At 40.7% G+C, this 26482-nt stretch overlaps 1 protein-coding gene across 9 annotated transcripts in view; it reads left to right on the top strand.

The window, feature by feature from the left end:
- The window catches only part of PDE10A (phosphodiesterase 10A), a 537273-nt gene that overhangs the window by 314802 nt on the left and 195989 nt on the right, over positions 1–26482 (top strand). Inside the window, exon 1 of one of the 9 annotated variants that reach the window (XM_032485328.1) lies at positions 7234–8524. The exons of 7 other annotated variants lie outside the window; for them this stretch is intronic. In XM_032485328.1, the coding sequence (XP_032341219.1) occupies positions 8494–8524 (31 nt within the window). In that variant the 5' untranslated portion in view covers positions 7234–8493. Of the gene's footprint in view, positions 1–7233; positions 8525–10332; positions 10589–26482 lie in introns of those variants that run through there. One more of the 9 variants, XM_032485332.1, reaches the window with a different exon arrangement.

Raw genomic sequence — 26482 nt, 5'->3', positions numbered from 1 at the left:
GACCAAGGCGGTTCTAGAGAGACACTTCTGTGGACAGTGGTAGTTCTTGCTCATCTGTCCGCCTCTGGTGCCGGGCCCTGTGCTCCTGCCGTGTTACAGGACATGTGACTTGGGGCTGGCACTTCCAAGTGTCCCATCATCTCACACGGGGATTCGACCACAGCAGGGCTCCTCAGAGCCCTTCCTTGGAACTGGTGGGGACCCTGGGGAAGCAGTTCTCTCATCCTACTGAGGTTGGTACGCGGTGGCAGATACGCCCTCAGTCCTGTCACAGAGGCCTGTGCTACAGTGAGGATAGGTGAGGTTATCATGTGGTAACAAGTGCCCCGGAGAACTCAGGGGCTTAGTATAACAGTGACGTGTAGTGGAAAGGAGTCTGGAAAAAAATGTCTGTATGTGTATAACTGAATTGCTTTGCTGTACACCCAAAACTAACATGGTAAATCAAACACACTTCAATAAAAAGCAAAATTTATATAAAAAAAAAAACCCCAAATTTATAAACAGAACAAAAGAGAAAAAACAATAATGTATTTCTTTTTCTCGCACAGTTTGCCACAGGAGTGGGTGATAGCATCATGCTTTTTGCTTGTTTGTTTGTTTGCTTAGCTGGGATGAATTGGGATTCTGTCTCTTGCAGTTGAAAGGGTCCTTTGAGAAACAGACATATTGGGATTTTGTTCAGTGGAAAGGAACACCTCTTAGACTCAAGCAGAGCCGAGGGCTAGGAGCGGCCTTAGGACTGACTCTAACGTTGCTTTGGGTTCTCAGCTGCTTCTGGTGGAAGATTCTTCAGTTAAAACTCAAAAGTTAAACTAGGAGTATTCCTTACTTCAGGAAGGGAAAGCTGAGGGGAGGTGACTCGGGCCTTTGCTAAATGTCAAATAGGAATGAAGGACAGGGACTTAAACTGGAAAAAGGTTTTCTCAGTCCACATGCACGGGATTTTCAACGTGTTACAATCTCTCTCTCACAAATCAAGGTAGGAAAGTTTTGAGGGCTGACTCATAAAGCATCTAAGGAAAAGTATATGAGGTTAGCACGCCATTGCCCACAAGTCGTGAATGGTATTTAAAATTCCTGTAAGTTCTCATTTATGGCAGCAAAGGCAATACTTGAATTAGAGCTCTTTCTAGAAGAGCAGAGGGCGAGTCTCTGCCGGGACGGGCGTTTTGGCATCCTCTCCTGACAGGTCATGCTACGGAGCCTCCCCTCCTGCTCCGTAAACTCGGCCGGCACCGGGGACTCTGGGGCTCTCTCCTCGCACTGCACCCGCCCAGCTTTGATCTTCGGTCCTCTGAGTCGGCATCTGAATAACTGCACTACGGCTTTGACCTCCGTGCTCAGCCGAGGACGTGCGGTCCAGCCTTGGCCTCATCCTTCCAGTGAGGAGAGGCCAGTCCTTGTGGAGACGGGTGTGCACCTTAGCTCTTCCACATCCTGTGGTCAATGGATTTCCAAAAGTGAACATTTTTTTCTGCACCTATGTGGGAAAAATATTTTGAAAAGAATTGTTTTGCCATTTCCCAGTTGTGAAGCAAGAAAATGGGTAAAACGTGAGTATAATTTATGACGAGTGACAGTAGAACAGATGTGCCTCCCACTGGGATATAGAGCCCTGGGTGATCGCGTTAAATTACACATGTTGACATTCTGATCTCCTGGGTTTGCACCACTGACATGATCACTAATTCACCATAAATCCCTTAACAGTCTGACTCAACCTGCCTCCTTCAGCCTTAGCTCCTGCAAAGCACCCCCACACCCCGAGTTCCAGCCACGCTGCACCAAAGATGCTTCTCCTTGAGCTTGACTTACTGTTTGCTTTCTGCCAGCCTCTGTGTGCTTCCCCTGGTGCCTCCCCTGAGCCTGCCTCCCACCTGCGGTACCTGGGACACTTACTGCTGGAAGAAACGCTCTTCTGTTCACACTCTGCATCATTGGTGATGTGACATTTCCAGTTTTCCTCCTGGGTTCCCCTCCCCTTCAAGCTTATAATCATGTGACTTGCTTTGGCAAATAAAATGTGGAAGGGAGTGAGGTGTGTTACGTAGCAGTGGACATCTTTAATGGCCAGGGCACAGTGTACCGTGTTCCCTTCCCCCTGCCGGGGTACGTGGTGCCGTTCCAGGCGAGTTTCACTTTGAGTTCCTGAGTGAGAGCAAAGCAGAGGTGAATCCCTAGAACTTCGGTGGGATAGTAAGTAAAAGGAGATCCTTGGTGTTTTAAATTACTGAGATCCTGGAATAGTTTGTTACTTCAGCTCCTGCTGACTGATGCATGCCCCATCATGAGCCTTCCTTTCCTCACTGTTACTGTTACCATTGATAGCATTTTTGAGAATTTGCTGTGTCCCAAACTCTGTGCAAGGTGCTTTATTATGTTGCCTCATTGAATCTGCTCAGTGGCCCTATACGAAGTTCTTTTATCATTACAGCACTTTTAGGGAAACAGGGCTTGGCGATGTAATTTGTTTAAGGTCGTGCTAGCGCTTGGGTCTCTAATCTCTCGCCCTCCCTTGGCTGCATTACCCCCCATGTGCCCACAAGCTCCTGCTGTGGGCCCAGCTCTGGACTGCGTCTGGGGGTGAAAGCATGCATTAGCAATAGTCCCTGTCCACCGGAAGATGAGGCCCCTCCAGGGAGAGCGAGAGATGTGAGCAAGGAAGTACAGCGAAGTCTTAGTGAATGTCATGAGCGTGCTGAGCTCTCCGAAGATCTGGCATGGAAGCCTGTCTCTTCTGGTCTGGTCTTGGATAATTCCTCCAAGCTAGCCACCCACCCACCCCTTTCAGACTTCTATTTTCTCATTCTTGAGATGAGAGACATTTCAAAATTTTACAAGCTATAAAATGCAGAAGCCTACCTACCTTGAAATAGCATTAGTGTGGAACAGATAGAGGGTTTCAAGTCCCTGGCACTGGGCAGCCTGCGGTCCATGGAGGTCCCCCTCTGCTTTTGCTGTTTCAGTAGAAGATTCAGTGAGACCACAGAAGGGGCCCTCTGTCCGAGAGAGAAGGGGCAGAAGCATTTTGTGGAGGAGGTGATGCTGGGCTTGAGTTCTTAAACAGAAGCGATTTTACTTACATGAGTTAGGAAAGGGAAGTTCCAGGCTAAGTGGAAGAGCGTGAATGAAGCTATAATACATTCAGGGAACTGCAAGAAATGTATCATCAGAAGAACACGGAGCACAGTGGGGGAGATTGAGGGGGGGTGGCATTCTGGCAGGCGTCCTGGGCCAGCTAAGTGACTGCGTTGCACAGGCTGTAAGGAAACACTGGAAGGGATAAATGATGCTGTGGCTTTTTGTTTTTTAAGTGTGGGTGCAGGAAGTGTGGAAGCAATGTCAAGATGGATTAGAGGGGGCACAGATGAGGAAAAGAAAGCCAGTCAGTCGACTGCTGTAGAGCGAGATGATGGAGGCTTAAATGCAGGTGGAAGGGATGGGCTGGGAGAACAGATACCAGCAACGCCAGGGAATTAACACTAAAAGACCGATTCCTTTATGACATTTCAGGAGCGGGGGAGGAGAGGAGCCCAGCAGAGCCCTGGGGTTCTGGATTTGGTGACTCAAGAGATATTTGTAATAAAGATGGGAAATGCAGAAAGAGGTTTTTTTTTTTTTTTATTTTTAGCTATTGAATTTTTTTGTGTGTGTAGGGATTATTCACTTTAGAAAATCAAACAATGTGAAAAATGTTCAAAGTAAAAGAAATTCCACTCCCCGTATGTGATGACCCTGTTAGTTTTTCCCCATTTGTTTAAGATCTATGTGTGTGTAATGGTCATCTTAAACAGAAGTAGCACCTACTGAGGGTTTCTTTGTTATTTAATAGCATAGCACAGGGAGCTTTCCAGCTTTCCACTCAAGTACGGAGAGATGGGTCTACTTTATTTATTAGTGTAAAAGGATAAATCATATTCCATGCCACTGTAATGCTCCTGTTCGTTTCTTTGTAGTTGCTTTCATGAGCAGTGCTATAAAGGATGCTCTTGTGTATTTACCTAAAAATTGTGATAAAGGTTACGGAAGAGAAAAGAAGTGGGTGTTAACAGGGAACCTAATTTTTAAATTCGGCAGTGGGGAAACCCTCCTTGTTTATCACATATTCTTTGCTTTTTGCTTTCTCTTTGGTTAATCCTAAGTAACATTTTCTGGATGTACATGTCTTGACCGTTGTGTTCTCCCATGTACCCTAGAAGGTGCACACTGTGTAAGAATTAGCTTAAACCAGTAGAAATACTCGCAGTTTGGATGCCTGCTTTAGCTAATTGGGGGATCGTATTCCATTGTTGCTTATACCACCTTTTAGTTTTTTCATTCCCCAGTGAATAAACATTTAAGTGTAACTCTCTGTTATTATTTTAAAAAGAAAAAAAAAAAGCTATTTCAGAACTTGCCCTCTTCCTCTACATTAGTTTAGTGGTTTCTGTTTCCTGGTGCCAGGGTGCCAGTGACTGCAGGAGCGACTGCTCCTTGCCTGGAGGAGTGCTCCCCACCCCAGCCCATCCTCACCAGCAGACTGTCCTCCTGCGCCCTCCGCAAAGGCCTTTGATTCGAACAGTGTGGGAGGGGCTTACCTAGTCCTCGTGCATCAGAGGAGAGCAGTGTACCTGGCAGGAAGACCTCTCTCGCTTCCCCGAAAGCCTTCCTGCTACGGGTATATCCTGTTTTCGCCGGAATGCCTTTCAGCTGCAACATGGGGCGTGAGAAGTGTCATTTTTTGCTGCTAAATGTTAACGTCTCTGATTTTGTTTTGACTGTTTCCTGCTACAACATGTGGGTTACAGTTGCCTTGGCCCATATGTCACTAAAGTACAAAGTTAAAATATAATCAATATCTGAGTTTTTAAGAAGTTGCCATGGGGTATAATCCCATACAGCTTTGGCTACGTTTGTTTTCCATCAATGTGGCTGCACAGCAGAACCCTCGGGGAGAGCATCGGGTGCCTGCCCTGTGCTTACTCACGCACACTCTTCAGACAGCACATTTTTTAAAAAGATGCCCATGGGTTTCCAAAGTTGGTTCAAGGTATCTCTGTAAAGGAGGCACATCATTTGTAACTATCATGTAATTTTTTTCTTTTTAACATGAGATTTGTTTTTTTACTTATTTTCCTTCTTTTGTTTTTTAAACTTTATTTTTATTTTTTAAAATTTTGTTGGGGAGGTTACTAGGCTTATTTATTTAATTTTTAGTGGAGGTACTGCGGGTTGAACCCAGGACTTGTGCATGCTAATAAGCACACACTCTACCACTGAGCGATACCCTCCCCTCATTTCCCTTCTTTTGAAAGTTAATTTTGTTTTCATATTGGAGGAAAAATGACTTCCCATGTCACATGAATAAATATAATATGAATTAGTTTAGACTTTATGGGGTCTGTCTTTTACCTCGAGCCCTGCTCCTGGATAAGACATAATTTAGGAGCACGGGATTTTGTGGGGTTAAAGTTTATGTCGGGTGCCTATTTATGAAAAGGAACACAAATATCTCACTTTTGCAAATTTCACAAAAATATGTGATCATGTAAAATTTGGAAAATTTCACAAAAACTCATCTTTAGGGTCTTTCCCAGGACCCTGGAAAGGGCCTGTCCAAGTGTAAGGCCTTGAGATGGAGCTTTATGGTAAATCTCCCCCTGCCCCCAAATACTGTGTCTGGTCAGTTTCCACCTGTGACTGAAAGTGTGTGTTGGGAGGAGCACGCCGGTGGTACATCAGTTTTTCTGGAACTCTTCCAGTAAAATTGAAATCTCTGAGAAAGACCGAGACAGGTAAGCCACAGAGACCAGAGATTTATTCTCCAGGGCCAACTTCCATGGGTTGGTAGCCGGATCCTGGAGTGTCCTGTTGAGAAAGGGTGTGAGAGAGGTTAGGGCAGTGCGGGGTGGAGAGTTGGCCGTAGGACTGGGAGCTAGGGAGCCTGTGGTGGGTCACAGGGACTTGGTTAGTGTCTCTGCCATTTGTTACCGTTGCCTGACAGCTTAGCATGAGCTGCTCTATCGACTTGTGATACACTTTCCTCTGTCCCCGTAAAAGCCTGTGGAGAATGCTGGCACCTGGGACAGTGGAGGAGGGCAGTAGACCTGGAAGTAAAGGGCTGGATCAAAAGTGGAAGCTCAGACCAGAGACACACTTGTCTTATCAGCCTGTTCTGCTCAGTGTATCCTGATCTTAGTGCCCGTTTTTAAGAATGCTGATCATAAAAGCAGCTTTCCCTTTTGTTTTCTGACATCTGTCATATAACAGTATTTATGCAACCAGGATAGCACTGGCTTAAATGCTGTGGTAGAAAGTTCCACTTTCAGTGTGGGACTCTCTACACTCAGAGACTTCAAGAAGAGACAGGATCATCGTAAACTATCATTAAAAATCAGCCCGACATGAGAGACCCTGCTGATTATTTAATGCAACTAAGAACAAATAAAAATATCAGAAAACAGCCTGTTTGGCTAATCTATGAAAAAATCATAGAAGGACTAGGAAGCTGTCTGTTAGCAAGGTCTTAGGGTGAAAATGCCAGGGGGAGGGGGTGGGGCATCTAGAGACTAGGAAGTCTTGCCAGCAGTTACTCTTGTGAACGAATCTGAAGGATGCGGCAGCTGGATCTAAAGGATTGGAGACTGTCCTCTTTTTTAAATTGAAGTAGAGTTGATTTGCAGTGCTGGTTAGTTTCTGGTGCACAGCATAGTGATTCAGTTATACACATATGCATATATTCCTTTTTATACTCTTCATTATAGGCAAGGTACTGAACATAGTTCCCTGTGCTGTACAGTATGTCCTTGTTGTTCTTCTGTTTTATGTGTGGTAGTCTTTACCTGCTAATTCCAAACTCCTAATTTATCACCCCCCCCCTTTGTTTTCTATGTCTGAGTCTTTTTCTATTTTGTAAATAAGTTCATTGGTGTAATTTTGTTTTTAGATTCCACATATAAGTGATATCATATGATATTTATCTTTCTCTGACTTACTTCACTTGATATGATCATCTCTAAATTTCATCCGTGTTGCTGCAAATGGCATTATTTCATTCATTTTCATGGCTGAGTAGTGCTCCACTGGATGAAGAAGATGTGTGCTCACTGCCTCCCCTCTGCCTCCTGCAGCAGTTGCACGCCACAGGTTGCAGTACCACTGAGCCCCGAGAAGCACCGCGCAGTGCGCAGCAGGCACTGCGTACACGTGAGCAAGTGGCGTGTGATAGCTTACGTGGAACAAGAACCGTCCCAGGTGTGCAGCTAGAGAGAAAGTACTGAAATCATACTTAGTATAAATGTCTGAGTGCGAGATCTGGCGAATAAGGCTCTCAGCATCAGACATGTGAAGAATGATTTCCTTATTTGTGAGACAAGAGTGGAGGGAATAGAATGGGAGCAATATTTGAAAATGCCAGTTTGTGGTTGCACTTGATAATGATCCTGGCAGAGAGGTTAAAGGCAGCTAACCAGGCCCTGGGGGACCTCTGCGGGCACAGTGGTCTCAAGTCCTTTATGCAGCGCACATCGTGGGAGTGAAAGGTTTGATGAGGAAATATGTGGATGTAAATCTGCCCGCGGGAAGATGAGTGGGAGGCAGAGAGAGCCGCAGTGAGGAAGTTAATGCCAGGGGAGGTGCACGCGGGGTCCACGTGAGAGGGAAGGGGCTTGGGGTTTGCGGTGAGGAGCCCAGGAGGAGGTGCTTGCCAAATGGTCAGTTGAAGGGCGCATTAGAGCAGTTATCTGGACCCGTGTGTGTGTGCGTACACACTCACACATTCACACACACAGTTTGGTTTCTTGAACAGAAGCAAAGACCTTCAAAAGGCAACTCACTTTCTCATCGGATTAAGTTTTACCTTGATCTTAAAACCACACTTTACAGAGAACTCATTCACTGCCATTTTCTAACAATCGTTCTTTAGAACCGTGCGCTGGCTGGCCACTCTCTCTCGCCCAAGTGGTTAGCATCTTGGAAAGGCTACAGGCCCCCTTGGCAACTCGTCCCCCGCACGGAGCGCTGGAAACCCATTGAGTCTCCCTGGAACCCCTGGAGAAGTGATGGTGATTGATGGGAAGGTGTCGGCTTCCCCTTTGGGGCGGGAAGAGTTGGTGCAGTGAGACTAAGGCCTCCTGCTGGGGAGGGCTGAGCAAGGTGTGGTGCGGGGAGGATTCCAGGGCCGGCCTGTGATGTCACCGGCGCCAGAGGAAACAAGCTTGTACTCAGCCCACGGCAGTTGGAATCTGTTGGAGGGCGGTTGGTCAGCCCTTGGCTGGAGCGAGCTGGGCAGTGGAAGCCCCGCCGGTGTGTCAGCTGTGACTCCAAGTGGACTAGAAGGAATCTAAGGACCCGTCCAAGTCCCTGTTCCCAGGGCCGCCTGCAAGCCTGATGCCAGCACCAGGAGTCAGGCTGCCCGAGAGGCCGGAGAGGCCAGAGAGGCTGGCTTAGCAGCTCTGTGCTGTTGGCCAGAGAAGCGCTCGTTCCTGCCCCCGCCCGGGACCCCAGCAGCTAATGGCTAACTGTGGGATGGCACGATTCTATGGTGAGGAGGGGGCTTGTTTAGGTGATACTGCCCCAAATGCTTATTAAGCCCTTCCCAGTGGACCAGTGTGCCAAGCCGGCTGAAGACCCTTGACTTCTCTAAGTGGCTGGCTTTTTACAAATGTTTATTTTTATTTATTTATTTTCTGGGGGAGGTAAATAGGTTTACTTATTTATTTATTTATTTTGATGGAGACACTGGGGATTGACCCCAAGACCTCGTGCGTACTGAGCATGCGCTCTGCCACTGAGCTAGTACAGCCCCCTCCCCCTCAAAGTAGCTATTTGACGAAACCATGATGTCCTGGGGGCACATCTAAAACTGAAGTAGTGGTTTCAGCGGGTTCCTCTTGACTTCTCATTATTCTCTGATGAGGAAACAAAAACAAAACCTGATTGTAGGACAATGGATCAGAGAGAAGCTTGGAAAGAGGTAGAATAGGAAAAATGGGAGAAATAGCAAGGCACGGAGCACGTGGGGCACAGAGGAAAATCCGTCGCTGTTGCAAGGGAGCAGCTAAACTGAGCAAGGGCGGTGCACACAGATTTGTTGTTTGCCTTACGAAGAGGAGGGCTGACGCATTGCAACTGCTTCTTTTTGTTTGCTTGTTTTAGTTTGCTTTTGTTTTCGGCAGCGCATTTATTTCTTGCCAGAAACACTGGCAGTCACTGTCAGGGAGGAATTGGTATGAAATTGATTATGATGGCTTGTGGTCTTTAAAATTCATCCATAATTATCTTACAACGTGGCTCTTCTAAGATTACCAGAGTGACATAGATATTAGAATAAATTAGAATGTCTGGATTAGAGTTAAGGCTGACATGGAAGTACCTTATGGTAGGGCTGTTCCTCACCTCTTTGGAAGGGTTGGGGAGGGTAGAAGACAGGAAGGAGAACATTCCATCAGACGCAGCTGGAGACCTCGTCCAGAGACGGGAGGGGAGGAAGCTGTGCAAAGGTGGTCTTAACGTACCAGTCTGGTCACTTTATTTTACATAAATTAAGGTGCAAAGCCATGCATCTAGCTGAGCACAGGAGCAAGTTTCTAACTCCTAATTCAGGGTTAGTAGTTTAAATTTCTCCTAATTTATTTAAAAAAAGATAGGGATACAGATTTTGATTCTACCCATTGTATGAGCTTAACAGAAAAAAAAAAAAAAAGAAGAACCCAAGGATCCATTAATTGAGCAGTTAGCATGTTCCAGACAATATTCTGAGAATTTTCTGTGCATGATCTTCATTTGTCTTCACAGAAATCCTTATAAGACTGGTATATGATTATCACTATTTTCTGGATCCGAACCTTAGCATAAGTCTCTTGCCCAGCGTCACCTCGTAGAGACGCTTTGTGCCCTGATTGTCCACGAAGGAACGAACTCCCTTTTGCCTGATATGGAACAGCTGTTGGAGCAATGACTTAGGTGTGGAAAACTTGAAGCAGTTTTGCTAAAAAGTATTTTTTCATTTACTTTTCCTCTTTCAAAAGATAATTTGACAATGAATTTCCAATGCATTCACATATAATCCTTCAAAGGTATATTTTTAGATCTTTCATATTGTTAGTCTTTTGAGGCTCTTTCCAAGATCTAGAAATAAGGAGAACAGAAATTAAATCTGAGTAGTAAAATTTGCTTTCAAACTCTTGCAGTGATAATGTTACCACTCTCAGATGCGATTAAATAGTTGCTAAAGTGTGTATTGGTGTTTGAAGATCTACCTAGCAAATTGACAGGTTTGGGGTTTTCCTCAACCAAAAATAAGTGGGGGAAAAGCCCTTTAAAATTAAACTGCGGGTGGTTCGTCAGCCTGGCTCACGGCCCTGAGCAGGCCGGAGGCCAGGGAGCAAGCCGATGTTACTTCACTGGTGCCATTCTTGTCGCTTCTGGTGTTCGGTTCTTATGGGGCAGATGTTCCGCTCTTGCCTGTGGTCACACACTGCAGCTCTTAGCTGCCCTTTCTCTTCTTTGCTGTTATGCTAGCCTTGCAGCCTTCTATTAGCTTCTAATTACTCTCCATTGTATATAAAAACGGATTTAAAGGCGTACGAAGGACACAACCAGAACTGTAAGTAGATCTAGTATCGTTCACGTTTTCCCTCGTCTGCTTTGGTTTGACATTGCTAAGATCTTGTAGATAGCTGTCAAGCTATCTACAAAAGAATTAACTGGAACACATAATTTAAACATTCTATTTCTAAAGCAGATCTGTTTCTGTCCTACAAAAATTTCCCAAGTCTTTGTTTATGTGCTACATTTGGACTGAGGGACTTTTTCTTCCTATTAATTGGTCACATTTAAGATCATAACACAAGTTACCTTAACATTATTTTGTATATTTCTTCTGAAAGGAAGAAACATTCTTGTGATAAAAACCTGAATTCCTTATAAGAAAATGCTTGAGTCCAAATACAGCCAAAAACTCACTGGCTTACTTTTCCACATACAGGAATTGAGATAACTTTCTGACTAGTTCAACATTAAAACCTGGCTTGGATCTAGTACCCTGTATTAGAAGAAAGTGGCTCAACAAGAAAAAAAAAAACAAAAAAAACTAGCAACAGTTCACAAGGATAATTGTCATAGTCCATGATCTGTATGTATGGGTTTGTCATCTCTTTATTTATTTGATATTCGTTTACACAACAGATATTAGGTGCCTACTGTTTTAAGGATTGGGATTATAGCAGTGGACAGATTTTTTAAAAAGTCTGTCTTCCTGGACACCTACATTAAGGGAGGAGGCAGGCAGAACCAAGTAGAATATGCAGAGTGTCAGGCCCGTGGTAAGTGCTACGGAGAGCAGCACAGCAGCGTGAGGCGGCACAGAGTGCAGTTGTAGTTCTAGTCGTTGTAAGCAGGGAAGGCTGCACCCAGAAGGTAAAATACGAGCAACGATTTCAAGCTAGGCAGATGGCTGGGGACAAGATTTTCAAGCGGGGTGAACACATAGCAAGTGCAAAAACCTGATCTGAGAGCCTGGCTGGTGTAATTGAAGGCACTGCAAGGAGGCTGGTGTGAGTAGGGGAGAAACGCGAAGATTGTGTAGGGTGTTCAGACACCCCCCCCCCCCCATTAAGGGTTTTGTCTGTTCTCCAGGTGAGACAGGAAGCCATGGAAGGGCTTTAAGCAGAGGAGTGCTCTGTCTGACTTGCTAAAATTGCCCTGGCTGCCGCCGTGAGAACAGACTGGGAGGAGAAGGGTGGAAACAGGTAGACAGGTTAGGAAGCCGGTGCCCAATCTGGCAGGGAATGACAGTGGCTGGGCCGCGGCAGAGGCAGTAGACTGGGTGGAAGGCGGTAGGTTGTGGATATATTTTAAAGGTACGGCTAGCAGGATTTCCTTATGGATTTGGTGTGAGGTGGGAGAGAAAGACATGAATGATGGCATCAAAGTTTTGGCCAAGTATCTTTCAAAGTTTGGAAGAATGGAGAATCAGGTTGGTGGGAAATCAGGTGTTTGATTTGGACACATTAACTGGAGCTATTCAGTAGGCTTTTGGCTAAGTTATGATAGAAGTCTGGGTATTAAAGGTGATTAAAATGGGCATTGATTTTCTTCTGAGGCTGTTGTAATGGACCCCAGGCAAGCATCTCAAGGGCTGATGTGAAGACAAGTAGGTTAGGAAAAGGAAGCACCGAGACTAGGGCAGGCGAACTTCAGGGCTAGCGCTGAAGGAGTGGGCCGCTGCTTCAGGGAGAAATCTACAGTGGACTGGCCCGAGACTTTGCCCCCAGCGGTGTGGTTGAGGTTGTCTGGCTCAACAGTCAAATGAATTTGGGTTTTCGAATCAGGTGGACTTGATTTAAATTTCAGCTTTGCCAGTCATTGGGTACTTGACTTTGAGAAAGTTATCTGACTTCTCCGAATTTCAGTTTCTTCATCGATAGATTGGAGATAATCTTGCTCCATGCCCTGGATCTTGTTTACTGTACCAGCTTCATCTCCTCCCTTCCCTTTCTGTGCTGCTTCTCTCTCAAGCCGTGCAGGAGAGTATATGGTTCTCTGGCTTAGTGCAGATTCTTACTGCATCTCATAATGTCAGTTCTATTTTTGGTGATGCTAAATTTGCTCACTAGGTTCAGATGGTGTCCGCCAGAAGTCTCTGCTGTAGAGGTATCTTCTCTCCTTTGTAATGAGTAGTCTGTGAAATGATACTTTGAGACAGTGTGAATGTGTTTCTAACCTTTCCTTCAGTGGTTTTAAGCATTCATTGATTATTTTTGCCTGAATTATTACTCAGGGGCTTACAGAATGAAGAGTTGAAAAATTCTACTATTTGTTGTATATTTAAATCTTGAATTATCCTGTAAAGAGCTCCCCTCATCAGCCCACCCCTACTCCCAAACTGCTCTGCCCTCTCTCTCTCTCTCTTTTTTTTTTTTTGTTGCTTTTCTTTGGGTAGCATTATGGACTCATGGATTCCTTCTATATTCAATGCTATAATAACACGTTACAATACTTATTCCTTTTTCCTTTTATATTTAACATGATATGCTCCATTGTATTTATTACTTCTGATCCTCAAACTGCCCCAGATTGGGCCAGTATCAGTTCTTTCAAAACATTTCCTTAGTCCATTTCACATGTTTCCATTGGCCTTAGATACTTACTTGCCCTTCTAGCATGGAATTTTCTATATTTACTTTATACTTTTCTGTCTCAGACCTGGAATCAGCCATTTCTCCAAGGAGCCCTGGTCCTGTTTAATGGGGAATGGTATTTAGTAGCCAAGACCAGAGCACTAAGTGTGCTCACTGAAGCTTGGGTGTTATTCCTTCTAGGCCCTTTCATTGGATAAAGCTAGGAAATATATGCATATATAAGTGTGTGTGTGTATAAGTGTGTGTGTGTGTGTATATATAAAATGTTTAAATGCTAGCTCCAATTCAAATCCAATGTCATAGGGTTATTCCTCAACAGTAAAGGCAATTAAAATTTTTTTGTATAAAGTAATCAGCATAGAAAGCAATTATTAGAAAGCTGACGCATTACAGGCAGGTATGATTCAATAAGAATCTCACTTTATGTTACAGATACTAATACTGGTGATTTAGCTCACTTATAATAATCATTTATTTTGTGGGCTATGATAGAACGAAAAATCTGAGGAAAGTTTTTGTTGTCTTTGGAATCTTGACTTGATACTTTTTGCATCCTTAACATATTCAGAATGATTGCATGATTCATAATATTAGTGTCTTTATAAGATGGATAGTTTAGGAGTACATTTACCATTTTTACATTTCTCAAGTTATAATAAAAATATCTTTATTAAAGCATAAATGTTTACTAATAAGGCTTTGAAAAAACTGAAATGTGACTAATGTAATGTCTTAATACTAGCTATAGATTTTGTTGATGTAATAGTCAACATATGAATTTTTGACTTTTAAATTTTATTTTAGTACCCAATTTTTGTGCTGCTTTTGCTCATTTTACAAAATGGAATCATATCATCAACTCTCCTAGTTAGAATATTTTTAAAAATTAATTTAAAAAATTGAGGTAACATTGGTTCGTAACATTATGAAAGTTTCATGTGTAGCATTATATTTACACAGCCATGTACCCTACAGCATTCTCACCACCACAAGTTTAGTTTTCATCCATCTTTGTACAGTTGATCTCTTTTATCCACTTTTCCCTCCCCGCTGCCTCTTCCCTTCTGTAACCACTAGTCTGTTCTCTGAATTAATGTGTTTATTTTTGTTTGATTTGTTCACTTATTTTGTTTTGTACATTCTACATGAATGGAATCATGCAATATTTGCCTTTCTCTGTCTGACAGTTTCACTTAGCATAATACCCTCCAGGTCCATCCATACTGTCACCAATGGCAAGATTTAATCTATTTTGTATGACCAACTAGTACTCAGTTGTATATATATCACAACTTTGTTATCCCTGTATCCACTGATAGGCACTTAGGTTGTTTCTATAGCTTGGCTATTGTAAGTAATGCTGCAATGAACATAGGTGTGCATATATCTTTTTAAATTAGTGTTTTTATTTTGGATAAATACCCAGAAGTGGGATAGCTGGATTATACAGTAGCTCTATTATTAATTTTTTGAGGCATCTCCATGCTGTTTTCCATAGCGACTTTACCAGTTTACATTCCCTGAGGGTTCCCTTTTGTCTACATTCTCACTAACACTCATTATTCCTTGCCTTTTTGATAATAGCCATTCTCGCAGTTGTGTAGTACTAGCTCGTTATGGTTTTGATTTACATTTCATTAATAATTAGTGACGTCGAACATCTTTTCATGTCCTGCTGGCCATCTGTATGTCTTCCTTGGAGAAGTGTCTATTCAACTCCTCTGCCCATTTTAGATTCGGATTATTTGTTAGTTTGTTGTTGAGTTGTATGAGTTCTTTATATATTTTGGATATGAATCCCATATCAGGTATATCATTTACAAATACCTTCTCTAATTCTTGGTCGTCTTTTCATTTTTGTTGATAGTTTTCTTTGCTGTACAGAAGCTTTTTAGTTTGATGTAGTCCCATTTGTTTATTTTTCCTTGTTTCCTTTGCCTGAGGAGTCATACTTGGAAAGATACTGCTAAGACCAAAGTCAAAGAGTGTACTGCCTCTGTTTTTTTTCTAGGAGTTTTTTAAGCTTTGATTTTTATATATAGTATGAGATAGTAGTCTAGCTTCATTGTTTTTTATTTGTTTGTTTGTTTGTTTTTTGGCATGCAGCTATCCATTGTTCCCAACACCATCTATCCAAGAAACTATCCTTTATCCATTACATGTTTATTGCTCCTTTGTTGAATATTAATGGTCCAAATATGCATGGATTTATTTCTGCACTTTCAATTCTGTTCCATTGATTTATGTATCTGTTTCTGCTAATACCATGCAGTTTTGATTACTTTGGCTTTGTAATATAGTTTGAAGTCAGGAAATGACTCCTGACTACCTCCAGCTTTATTAAACATATTTCTCAAGATTGCTTTGACTACTTAGGGCCTTTTGTGGTTCCATATAATTTTTTTGTTCTATTTCTGTGAAAAGTGTCCTTGGGATTTTGATCAGGGTTGCACTGAATCTGTAGATTGCTTTAGGTAATATGGACATTTTCACAATGTTAATTCTTTCAGTTCATGAGCACAGATCTTTACATTTATTTGTGACTTCTTCAGTTTCTTTTAACAATGTCTTACAGTTTTCAGTATACAGATCTGTACTTCCTTGGTTAAATTTTTCCTAAGTATTCTTTTTTTTGCTGTTGTAAGTGTGATTTTTCCTTAATTGCTAGTTCATTGTTAGCATAAGGAAGTGCAACAGATTTTTGTATGTTGATTTTGTTCCTTGAAACTTTACTGTATTCATTAATTTTTTCTAATAGTTTTTTAGTGGAATCTTTAGGGTTGTCTTTTAGGTTGTATGTAAAATCATGTCATCTGCAAATAGTGAAAGTTTTACTTTTTCCTTTCCTACCTGAATACCTTTTATTTCTTTTTCTTGCCTAATTGCTCTGACTAGGACTTCCCATACTATGTTTAATAAGAGTGGCAAAATAGACACATTAAAAGATGCTCAACATTGCTAATTATTAGAGAAATACAAATCAAAACCACAATCATCTCACACTGGTCAGAATGGCTATCATCAAAAAGTCTGCAAATAATAAATAATCGAGAGGTTGCCGAGAAAAGGGAACCTTCCCACAGTGTTGGTAGAAAGGTAAATTGGTGCAGCCACTATGGAAAACAGTATGGAGTGTTTTTAAAAAACTAAAAATAGAGCTACTGTATGACCCATCAATCCTACTGTTAGGTATATATCTGGAAAAGACAAAAACTCAAATTAAAAAAAGTTAATAGATAAGTGAATCATTTTGCTGTACCCTTGAAACTAACACAATATTGTAAATCAACTATACTTTAATAAACAAAGTGACTGGTGAGAGTGGGCATCCTTGTTTTGTTCCTGATTTTAGAAGAATAGCTTTTAGTTTTTCTTCACTGAGTATGATGTTAGCTGTGGGTTTGTCATAGATGACCTTTGTACATTCCTTCCATACCCACTTTATTGAGAGTTTTTATCATAAATTGGTGTTGAATCTTGTCAAATGCTTTTTCTGCATCTAGTGAGATGATCATATGGGTTTTAGCCTTGTTTTTGTTATGTGATGTGTCACATTGATTGGCTTATGAATGTTCAACCATCTTTGCATCCCTGGAATAAATCCCACTTGATCATGGTGTATGATCATTTTAACATTTTGTTGTATTTGGTTTGCTATCATTGTGTTGAGAATTTTTGCATCTATGTTCATCAGAGATACTGGCCTGTAATCTTTTTTTCATATTGTCCTTGTTTGATTTTTGGTATCGGGACGATACTGGCCTTGTAAAGTGAGTTAGGAAGCATTCCCTCCTTTTTGAATTTTTAGAAGAGTTTAACAAGAACAGGTATTAAATTTCCTCTGAATGTTGGGTAGCATTCATCTGTGGAGTCTTCCGGTCTTGGACTTTTTTTGGGGGGAGCTTTTTGCTTACTATTTGAATCTCTGTCCTACAGATTTGGATTTTCTATTACTTCATAAATCAGTCTTGGGAGGTCATATGATTCTAAGAATTTGTGCATTTCTTCTGGATTGTCCATTTTGTTGGAATTTAGCTGTTTTTAATATTCTCTTATAATCCTTTGTATTTCTGTGGTATCCATTATTATTTTTCTTCTTTCATTTCTGATTTTATTTATCAGAGTCTTTTATTTTTCTTAGTCTAGCTAAAACTTTGTCAATTTTATCTTTTCAAAGAACCAGCTCTTAGTTTTATTGATCTTCTCTATTATCTTTGTAGTCTCTAATGAATTTATTTCCATTCTGATCTTTACTATTTCCTTCTTTCTATTGCCTTTGGGCTTCATTTATTATTTTTCTTGTTCTTTTAGCTATAAGGTTAGATTGTTTATTTGAGATTTTTCTTGTTTCTTGAAGTAGGCTTGTACTGCTATAAATTTCCCTCTTAGTGTCACTTTTGCTGCATCCTAACTAGAACATTTTGAACATTATCATATTACGTAAGGATTTGAATTAAAACTGATTATGCTGCAATAAATTTTTTTATGCTAGTATAGCATTTTTGTCTAATATTTTAAAATATTTGATTCCCTTTTTTGTTATGAATACGTATTACAGTCTTTTAAATTAAAAAGCATTGATGAATAAATGGGTCACCTTTATGGATTAAATTCTTTTCTTCTGGCAAACAGCATAAAATCCACGGAAGGCAATCTCAGGTAGATTATATTCTTAATTTATTGTCAGGCTAATACATATTCAGCTGCAACTTAACAATTTTTTATCTTTTGAAGAGCTGTTTAAGCTCTTTGTTTGCCTGTCCCAAGTATGAAATGAACTTGACATTGCCTTTTGGCCAAGATTGTAGAGCAGGGCAGGACCAGATGAGTCATGCTTGTAGTGGTTCAGATTTCTGGCAAGCCATTCTGTACAGCTGTGGTTCTTGGTAGTGGAAAACCTGGTCTAAATGAGAGACAAGTGTACTATCGTAGAGCAGAGCAAAGTGAAATAAAACAATAAACAAATAACTTCTATATTGACACCAGCTACAGTTATACCAGTTTTATTTCAAGTGCAAAACTTAAACTTCATCTCAGGTTCTGCCTTCAAAGAATAACAAACAAAGGGTGACTGAAAAGACTTGATGGAAAATGCTTAAAAATTTTCAGCTGTTTTTGGGGGGCTATGAAAGAAAAGCCCCCTTTTTTGCTAGCCATTATGACTTACAGACAGGAAGATTCCCTTTCTGACCATGCTAATTTATGAATTATGCACAATTTAAAAATTTTCCCCTTTCACTCCACCCTCTGCTCCTCCTTTTCTTCCCAATAAAAATACCTCTTCTGTTGCTTTATTGCTTTTGAAACCCAGATGACTAATAAGACTCACTGAGAAAATATCTGGGCAACACAGCTCTGTCTCATTTTCTAACTTATTTTGAACTAAACAGTTTGTTAATTGAAGGGAAATAACTCTAAAAATTTATAATTTCATCATTGTTGTTGTAATTGGTTAAATGTCTACCCCATTTAAAATGATGGTTCTTTAACTTACATCGTTTTACGGTGTCTCCCCAAACACATGTAAGTGGAGGCATTAGAGGAAGGGCAGAGGAGGCTGGAGTTCTGCAGCTGGCGCATCATAAGCGCTCAAGAAGTGTTAGGGTACAGATGAAAAGCACATGAAACTCTCTGGTTGCCGTCTATTTGCATATGGTTCAGTTTGATTCAATAACTATTTCTATTCTTGAGGTTAAGAGTGACTCTGGAAGCAGACATCTGGATTTTAATCCAGTTTTGCCACAGATTAGTTGTGTGACTAGCTGTTGAACCTTTCTTCTGTTTCCTTATCTGTAAGATGGAGGGGATAATAACTCTTACCTGAAAAAATTGTTGTGAGGAGTAAATGAGTTAATACATTTAAAACAATACAGTGCTCAGTCCATGGTTAATACTCAATAAATGTTAGCTCAGTAAATATTATTATGATGACTACTTTCCTGTAAATCAGTACTATCTTGATTGGTAAAATTGGGGGAAAAAAGTCCAATCCAAAATTTTCTTGATATTAATATTGGTGTTATTTTAAATGAAAAGCCAACAATTAGGGTATTTAGTCAATATGCTTCTATCTGAACCTCTTCTAGTCTTTAACGTATTACTCTGAAACATATTTACCAGTAATCCAAAAATTTATTTCATCCTCAAATATATACAATTGAAAGTCCAAGTTTTTTGGTTAACTTTCAGAAGAAACTACTGTCTTTTATACTTTTTTACCTTTGTCATAAAAATGAAATAATATGCATATTTAAACCTAACATTTTGCCTTTTGAGGTGTTTTCCTTTTGCTTAACACTCTAATTTTTCTTTAAATTAAATTTATATTTTGAGGCAGAGTTTCAAATATAACTGAAAATTTTTGATACACCTGTATGGTTGGACTTTCTGAAAACCAAGTCCCTCAATTTCTAGTTTGTTGAACTTGCGATTCATACCACGTTTCATGTAAGTTAGCCTGAGCATATAGTCTGTGACTTTTATTTTCCAAATTTACAATTTTCCCCATCCACTTGTCTTTCTGTCTGTCTATCCATCCATTGTCTGTCCATCCATCCAGTAACAACAGTTGTCTGTGTTCGGCACTGTTACATATCTGAAGATAACTGTAATTAGTTTAAAACATGAAAATAAGATGAATACCAAGGCAATTGCAGACAATTGTAAGAAATTCCAGCTTGATTTTTAAAGTTAAAACGTTGTAACATTGATTTTTAAAGTTTTTGACTGTCTTTGTTTTACTTACACCTAAAATAAGGAGATAAAACATTTTTCTTAATTTTAAACCAATACATTTTTAAATGTAAAGTAATAAAGCCCCTAAGACAATAGTTGAAAATGGGAAAATGTATTATTACCTACTCCACAAGCATGTGGAGGACATGTGTGCTGGGTGCTGTAGGGAACACAGAGCCAGACAGACAGATCCTTGAGTGACCTGAAATTCACTGTCATTTGAAATAATTTTACCAAATTAACACTTTTCCTGTGACTTGTCCAGTAAAGGGAATTAGAAGCTATATAAAGGCTGTAATATTTTAATGGCTACACTCTGTTTGCAGTTGATTAAATTTTTATTTTTTGGACTTCCATTTGTAGAGAGATGTACAAAGTGAGTTCATAAACGTTGGCAGTATATTAATCTGTGCTAAGTATGTTAGTTTTGTGACCATGGCTGATTTGAAAGGATTCGTATACATTTATTCATGCTTTCTTAATGATTTAATAGCATAATAGGATTTAAAAAAAAATTTAAGTAGCTGCATTTTTATGAATGCTCTTTTAAAATATTTGTTGAGTGCTGCCTGTGTACGAGGGGTGTGCGAGAACCTTTACCTGCCTTTCCCCTTTAACATTTCTAGAAAGTCTGTGCTGTACATAGGTGGGGAGGTTGTTCCTGAAGAAATCATGTGTTAGAGTTGAGATTCAGGCTTGACCTGTCTTGATTCTAGACCCCATGTTTTCTCCACTGAACTCTTGATTCGCACTTCTGTGGATTTCATGGTTACATTATTTTTCTTAAAATAGGAGAATGACATAGTTTTCCCTCTTTTTACTTGCCAGCTAAAAATGTTGAAAGTGAATTATCATTTAATTTCAAAAAGAGTTTGATATCCCAAATAGTAGTAAGATATCGTTTTGGCATAAAGGACAATCCTTTCATAAAGGACTTAGTTTTATGAAACACTCATCACTGTGACCTGTGCACTTCCTCACTGCAGAGGACGGCAGCTGCTCATTCCAGCCCGTAGTACTGCTTCATCCTCCAAACCAAAGTTTGTTCGGTTAGGGAAGGACTCCACTGGGGTTGGCGGTAAAATGAAGAATGTGGTAGATGTGGAGACAAACTTCCGAACCCAGAGACTAGAATCTGTCTCATCAGCATCAGTGTCTGTGTTCTCTGTGTGGTGTGTTTTGCCTGCATGTACTCTCCCAGCCTCCAGGGAAGGTGTTTATTTCAATACATGTTTGTATTATTAGGGACAAAATGTATTCCTAACAAATAGCATTCTATTCAGCTATAAGCTGTAAGATTGACTAAATTTTGTTACTTGTAAGAATGACTGGGCATTGTAGTAGCATTGTGTGCTGTTTGTAAAACCCATAAATTGTAAAGCAATCTGCATGCGTTTGAATCTTTTCTAGCTCTGCTTTCAGGTGCTCCATGAAAATAAAATGAGGTCCCCCTCCTGCCCCAGCCTGCGTGTTAAGTCTTTTCCCTTCTAAGGCACTAGCCTGGAGTCTTCTGACACAGCCCTCAGTCAGTAGGGGTGGGCCTGGAATTTGCTAGTTGCTGTGTACTTCCAATATTCACTTGAGGAAACATGCACTGATTAATTTTTTGATTCATCCTCCTAGTGTTAATAAAATGAATTAAATGAGAAGTTTCTTCATCTTCTTAGGGGATAAATGGTAAAAATTTACAGCAAAGGTAACTTACCCCTTCTAAGACCTGAGAGCCAAAGGAAATGACCCATTTTGTTTTCCTTTAACGGCTGCTAAGGATGAGAAATTTAACTATTACGTTTAGATTTGAGAGTTGAGTTCTTGGTATGCAGCTTCTGAAATTGCTCTAACTGCTTTCTCTCTGTATATACTTTCTTTTCCTTAATGTCCCATGTAGTCTTTATTTAATTAATTAACTTATTTAAATTGAAGTATGGTCAGTTACAAGGTATCAATTTCTGGTGTACAGCATAATGTTTCGGTCATACATATACATACATATATTTGTTTTCATCCTCTTCTGTACATACTTTTAAAAGGTTTGGGCTTTTCTCTTCCTAGCTCTTTCTTTCCATTTTCCCCTGGGACGTGAATTACTTGCGTAGAAGTAATGGTGTGTGAACTGTCATGACAGGGACAACATGTAGGGCCCCCCTGGATAATCCAGGTTGAAACTCTTCCTTTCAAAGTATTTAAATTCAATTTTGCCGTATAAGGTTGCACTTGCAGGTTCTGGGGATGGGACATGGCTGTCTTTTGGGAGGATGTCTTTTCGCCTCCACAGTATCTGACTCTTTTACTTATAAACTGGTGAGACAGTAGGTTGAGAGGTAGTAGAGAGTAGGTTTTAGAGAGTGTGGAAGGTGCACTAATTTTATTTAAATCCTGGCTCAGCTACTTACTTGCTGTCTAAACTTTGGCAAATTGACCTCTTAGCCCTCTTTTTCTCTTCTGTAAAATGTGGATAATAATAGCAAATTTATCATAGGATTTTTCTGAAGATTAAATGATGTAATAAATGTAAACTGGAATAGTGACTCGCACATAGTAGGCACTCTACAAATGCTGGCTGTAACTGTGAAAAGCAGTTGGCTCAGAAAAGCTTTGCATAAATCAAGCAGTTGTGAATGTTGGCACTTGGTGCTGGATACATTCGATGCGCGTGGCTTGTACTTATGAAAGTTCATTATTTGCCACATGAAGAAACAGTTTTTCTCAGAAAAACGTAGTTGTGTTTGTGGGAGAGGATGTCTGGTGGGAATAAAACTTCTCAGTGTACACTTTTTCGTATTGTTTTAATTTTTGAATGTGTAACAATTTGAAAGGGACAACTAAATAAAGGAAATTCAAGAAATGCAAATTCATAGAGGGTCATCTTTACTTGTGTTGACTGCATAGCTAAAAAAAAAAATCTCCAAAGAGTAAAATTTAGGTTTTGTTTTGTGTATTTTTGTGTGTGTGTGTTTTATGAATTCATGTTATTTCTTTGGTATATGGTGATTTTTCTCCTCTGAGTTGAGTTCAGTTTTCATATTCAGTATTCTTCCCCAATGGCCTTTTGTTTAAATTTCATTGTTTGTTTTTTATTGTACTGTTAAACATACAAAGATTTATTAAGACTTGATAATTAGATCATCTGCTAAGAACAAATTTACCTTTGGGAAAAAAATGTACTTAATTTGAAATCCAGTCCTTTAATCAGTTTCTTATTTAATTGACAGAGACTTAAGTATAATTTAAAACATATGCTTCTGCATACTTAAGCAGCTCTCACCACACAGTATTTGTTTTTCCATTGGTTTTGTTTTGTAACCTTGCATTAACTTTAAAGTGACACTTCTGTTTGCAGTTCACGGACTTTTGATAGCATCACAGTGTATTTCTAGATGCCTTAAGCTCAGTAATGATAACTCAAGCAACCCTCATAGAGAAATGTGCTGTTTTGGTGAACGTCTGCCTCAAAATATTAGTGCCTTATTTTGTGTGGAGCTTTATATTTTGAAAACACCTTCTGGTTAGTTGGTTAGTTTACTTAAGCTTTACAACAGCCCTGGGAGGCAGGAGGGGCAGGCGTAGCTGATGTCACTGATCCTCGGGTATATATTGTTTACCTTCTGTCTCTTCAGCTTCCGTAAGAGACACAGACCGTGTTTCTGTCATCTCTAGACTTCTAGCATCTAGCATATTGTTAGTGTTCAAAAGTGGTTGTTGAAATGTACAAGTGTATAGCTAGCTGGATGGAGAGAGAGGGAAAATCGATCAAATTACTGTTAGTGATTTTCCTAAGCTTATGTGGCAAGTCAGGGAAATCACCAGAACAAAATCTCTGTCCTTAGACTTCTAGTCAATGTTCTTCACTGACTTAGCCCTTTTTTCTGCTTTAAATATGAGATCAGCTTAGGGCTGTTTGAATGCTTTGTACCAAACAGAGTAAATTAATCTCTAGCACTTTTGCTTATCAGAATTAAAGCGAAATTCCCAAACCCTGAATGCCTCAGAAGCACATTATGAGAAATTCAGTTTTGTTTATGCTGTTTTATCATGGGTTTCAAATGATTTGCTTCTTCCGGTCTCTACCAGTTTGGGCTGCTGTAACAAATACCACAGACTGGGCGGCTTAAACAATACATGTTTATTTTTCACAGCCCTGGAGGTGCAGGCCACTTTGGTTCCTGGCGAGAACCCTCTTTCTGGTTTGCAGATGGCCGCCATGTCCTCACACAGCCTCTTCTAGGGCACTAATTCCACTCTTAGGACTTGATTACTCCTCAAAGGCCCCACCTCCAAATACCAAAATGAAGAGAATTGGGGCTTTAACATATGAATTTGGGGGGAGCACAAATATTCAGTCCATAGCACTATCCCTCCATCAGAGGGTGGTGATTCTCCAGTTAGTATTAAGTGGACCAAACCATTCTTCTCAGTTACAGGGTTTCAGTTGACAAATTAATATTTTTATTTTTATGAGTGGTAAGAGAAATGGAAGGTTAGAACAGAAATAGTTGGCAAGTTTTCTTACTGTTTTCTCTCCTTAGTGTCACCATAATAGATCTAAAAAGGAAACTAATATTTATTTTCATCACCTATTTTTCTAAGTTAATATACTAAATTTAACATGTCCAGATTTGGGCTTACCATCTTCTCATTAGGTACTTGTGCTATAAGCATAGCTTCTGAAGCTTGAAAACTGGGCCTCACCTTTATTCTCACTCACCACTGACCTGCTGACCACATGCAGCCAATGAAGGAATCCTGCCGCTGATGCTCTTAGCTGTGTCTCAGATGCATCCCTGCTGCCCTGCACGGACATCATCACTTTTCCATAAAGTTAATTTTCCTCACTAAAGGAAGGTAGATGTTTCAAAAATGCACAGTAACCTTGAGTTAGAATATAAGGCATTCTGTAATCTGGCCTCAAATACACAATCAGCAGCCTCGTTTCTGCCTCCCTGCCTTTTATTTCTGCTTCATCAACATCAAAGTGTTTGTAGTTCCCAGCATGCCCCAAGCACTTCTTGCATCCATATTTTCTCATGCTGCGTGATCCTTGTCTGGAAATTCTCAAACCACCTACTTGCTTGCTTAATTCCTTCTCATTAAGATTCAGTTCAGGCATCATTTCCAGAAGACATATTTGACTGATTCCTCCCCATGGGTTCATTTGTTTAAACATTCATTGATTTAAATATTTATTGAGCACCTATTATGGGGTCAGGCACATTTCTAGGTGTTTGGGATATCACCGTCAACAAAACAAAAGATTGCCATGTTTGTGGCTCATATATATTCCAGTAGGAGACACCCTAAAATGCAGATAAAAAATAAACTATGTGCCAGTGGAAAAATGGATAAATATAGCAGAGTGAGGAAGATCAGAAGTTGGGTCAGTGGGGGCTGAGACACAGCAATATTAAACACAGTGGTCAACTGTAGCCTCAATTGAGAAGGTGACATTTTCAACAGACTTTAAGGAGGTGAAGGACCGACTATGTGGATACCTGACATAAATGTTATTACAGGCAGAGGCAACGGCCAGGGCAAAGGTCCCAATCCAGAGGCATGTCTGGTTTGTGCAAGGTCAGAGGGCCATGAGGGTCAGATCATGGAGAGCCTTGTAAACCACTTTGAGGACTTTGGCTTTTAATCTGTGTGAGCTTGGGAGGTACTGGAGGGTTTTGAGCAGAGGAGTGACATGGTCTAACTTACGTTTTGACAGACCGCTATATTAGCAGAGGATAGACAGACACAGGTTAACCAGTCAGGAGGCTACTGTCAAGATGGAAGACAAGGAAGGCTTGACTGAGAGTGCCGACTGTTAGGAAGGTGAAATGTGGTCAGATTTTGGATCTGTTTGGAAGTTTGAGACAATAGGACTGCCTAATGGTCTGTATGTAAGGCAAGAAAGAGGAGTCAAGAATGACTGGAATTCTCCCTGTCATTCTCCTTTGCTCCAGGCCTCTAACTGGTCCTCTAGTCCTGCCAGTCCTACCACCTCATCATCACTCTTTCCTCCTCTTGTTGTTTCTCACGGCACTGTTGCAGGGGGTTCTTAATAGGCTTTTCTGGCTTCAGCCAGTTCTCTCTGTGAAAGTAACGATTATTCTGAAATGCAAATCTGATTATATCATTCGAGGGTAAATACTCAGTGTGTCGCCAGTCACCTCCTGATAAAGTCTGAAGTCCTCAGCATGGCATGCTGCGCCCTTCTTACACTGCCCTGTGCTTACTTTGAGAGCCTCATCTTCCACTCTTTTCCCGTGCCTGTCATCTGTGATTTCTGAATGCCGTAAGGTGTGAAGCCTTCATGGCTCCCTGCAAGGCTGTGTGCTATTCCTCTTGTCTGGGACATCCTTCTCATCTCGTCTGCTGAGCGAATGACACGACCCACTTGGGTGCCATCGGTCGGCGAAAGCCTTCTTTGCCCTCACTGTTGCACCGAGCCTGCCGCTTTTCTTGCTTTCCCACAGGCCGGGCACATAGCTCTTGTAAGACTCCCGCTGTTCGTGGTCTCCTGACACTTTGGACACCCTAAGGGCAGGAGCGGTACCGTCATCCAGCACTGCCCAGGCATCCACAGCTGACTTTTAGGCAGTTAGAGCTTTACGGCAGAAATGGGCAGAAATCACCTGGAG

The sequence above is a fragment of the Camelus ferus genome, chromosome 8 (assembly GCF_009834535.1).
Source record: "Camelus ferus isolate YT-003-E chromosome 8, BCGSAC_Cfer_1.0, whole genome shotgun sequence".
Lineage (NCBI taxonomy): Eukaryota > Metazoa > Chordata > Mammalia > Artiodactyla > Camelidae > Camelus > Camelus ferus.
The sequence above is the reverse complement of the archived record's forward strand: the minus strand, read 5'-3'. Positions and strand labels throughout refer to the sequence as shown.